Genomic DNA, 2070 nt, shown 5'->3' with positions numbered 1-2070 from the left:
CACTTTTACCAGAACTCAGACTTTACCCAACAATGACAAGGTAAGAAGAAATGCAAGCAATTTAATCAAAGGTTGTTGTTTTTTTCTCGTATTATTCATTACTTCTCAAATCCACAAAAAAATATAGTTTTATCCTCCCATAGTGTGTGAAGTGTTAGCTGTAAAAGTGTGTGGCTTACTGGTAGTTTCTTTGGAGATTGAAAACATTGTTTGGTTTCGAAATATAAAAAAGTGACAAATGCTATTAATGTAATTGTGGCAGACCTCCACGTGGTGACACTGTAGACCGTAACATTGAGAGTTCATACGTAGTGCTACTTTCTCCTCCCAGTTTTAGGTGTCGATGTGGCTTCTCCAGGCTTTGTCACAAAGAGAGAGCGAAAGGACAGAGGGGAGATCGGTTTCGTCCATGAGTAGCCTACAATATATAGCACAATATAGAAGCTGTATTTTTTAATAGTTGTAACATTTGTTAAGGGGTTTCCTTGCTTTGGATGCGTTTGAATCGCCATATGGAATTATGTCTGCACCAATGAGGACGTCTATTGTTTCATGGCTGGTGCTTGTGCTGCTGGGGTGTTGCTGGGAAGCGGAGTCTGGACAGCTTTCGTATTCAGTGTTCGAGGAATTGAATCCGGGGACATCTGTCGGAAATATCGCTAAGGATCTAAACCTCAGCCTTCAGGATTTGGAGTCCCGTATGTTTCAGATTGTCACTGGATCAAAAAGAAAATATTTCGAGGTAAATGTAAAGACTGGTTTTCTCGACGTTAATGAGAGAATAGATCGAGAGGAGCTCTGTGCAAAGGCACCTAAATGCACAGTCAGTGTAGAAGCGGTGATAAACAGTCCCTTGAAGCTGTATCGCTTAGAAATAAATATACTAGATGTGAACGACAACGACCCGTCATTCACGGAAAAGTCTCAAACTATAGAAATAGCAGAGAACACTTTGCCTGGAATGAAATTCGCTTTGTCGGAGGCCATCGATGCAGATGTAGGTAAGAACACGGTCAATGCGTTTAAATTAACACCCAATGAATATTTTTCTCTCGCTACAATCAAAGAAGGAGAAAGCATGTATGCAGAGTTAGTTTTACAGAAAACACTGGATCGAGAGAAACAGCCTGTGATACATCTCACTGTGACTGCTATAGATGGAGGGACTCCGCCGAGATCTGGCACGTCACAGGTCATTATCCACGTTTTAGACATCAATGATAATCCCCCAGTGTTTAGCAATCCCTTGTACAAAACTCGTATATTTGAAAACACGCCAATCGGGACAACTGTGATAACACTGAACGCAACCGACGCAGACGAGGGAACAAACGGTGAGATAGTCTATTCATTAAGAAGTAAAGGGCAGGATCGTATATTAGAGATTTTTCATATTGATCCCATAACGGGTGCGATAATAGTCAAAGCTGATGTCGATTATGAGGAATATACAGCTTTCGAAATCCGTGCCGAAGCAAACGATAAGGCTCAGCCACCGATGTCTGCGCACTGTAAAGTGCTGGTAGAAGTAATTGATGTAAATGACAATGCTCCCGAGATCACTGTGACGTCACTGTTCGATACCGTAAAGGAGGACGCTGATGTAGGTACTGCTATTGCACTCGTTTCCGTTCTAGACAGTGATGGCGGTCGAAATGGTGAAGTTAAATGTAAAATATTCAACAAGGTACCCTTTAAACTAGAGACAAACTACAAAAACTATTATTCGCTAGTTGTTGACGGGGCTCTTGACAGAGAAATTATCTCAAGCTACAACGTCACAATTTCGGCTATCGATGAAGGGACTCCTCCTCTCTCAAACACCAGTGTTATTACCGTTCATATTTCTGATATAAATGATAACTCACCTCGTTTCTCAGAACATGTGGTAAATGTTTACGTGACAGAAAACAGTGAATTCGGGGTAGTTATTAAAACGATATCTGCATCGGATGCTGACATTGAAAAGAATGGTAAAGTTAGATATTCATTTTTAGACAGTAATAGTAACTCAGTCCCCGTGTCTACAATGGTGAACATCAACTCAGAGACTGGAGACATAGTCAGTCT

The 2070-nt window shown here is 41.1% G+C and overlaps 1 protein-coding gene across 1 annotated transcript; it reads left to right on the top strand.

Annotated features, from left to right (window-relative positions):
* Window positions 1–6: 6 nt before the first annotated feature.
* LOC116380587 (protocadherin alpha-8-like) lies at window positions 7–2065 on the top strand (the record flags this gene model as incomplete). Its single annotated transcript, XM_031842487.1, has 1 exon — window positions 7–2065. A coding segment is annotated over exon 1 (1545 nt), but the record flags the coding sequence as incomplete, so codon positions are not given.
* Between the last annotated feature and the right edge of the window lie 5 nt (window positions 2066–2070).

This window comes from Anarrhichthys ocellatus, unplaced genomic scaffold (genome assembly GCF_004355925.1).
Source record: "Anarrhichthys ocellatus isolate YVR2014 unplaced genomic scaffold, GSC_Weel_1.0 scaffold7818, whole genome shotgun sequence".
Lineage (NCBI taxonomy): Eukaryota > Metazoa > Chordata > Actinopteri > Perciformes > Anarhichadidae > Anarrhichthys > Anarrhichthys ocellatus.
This window is presented reverse-complemented; position numbering and strand designations above follow the sequence as displayed.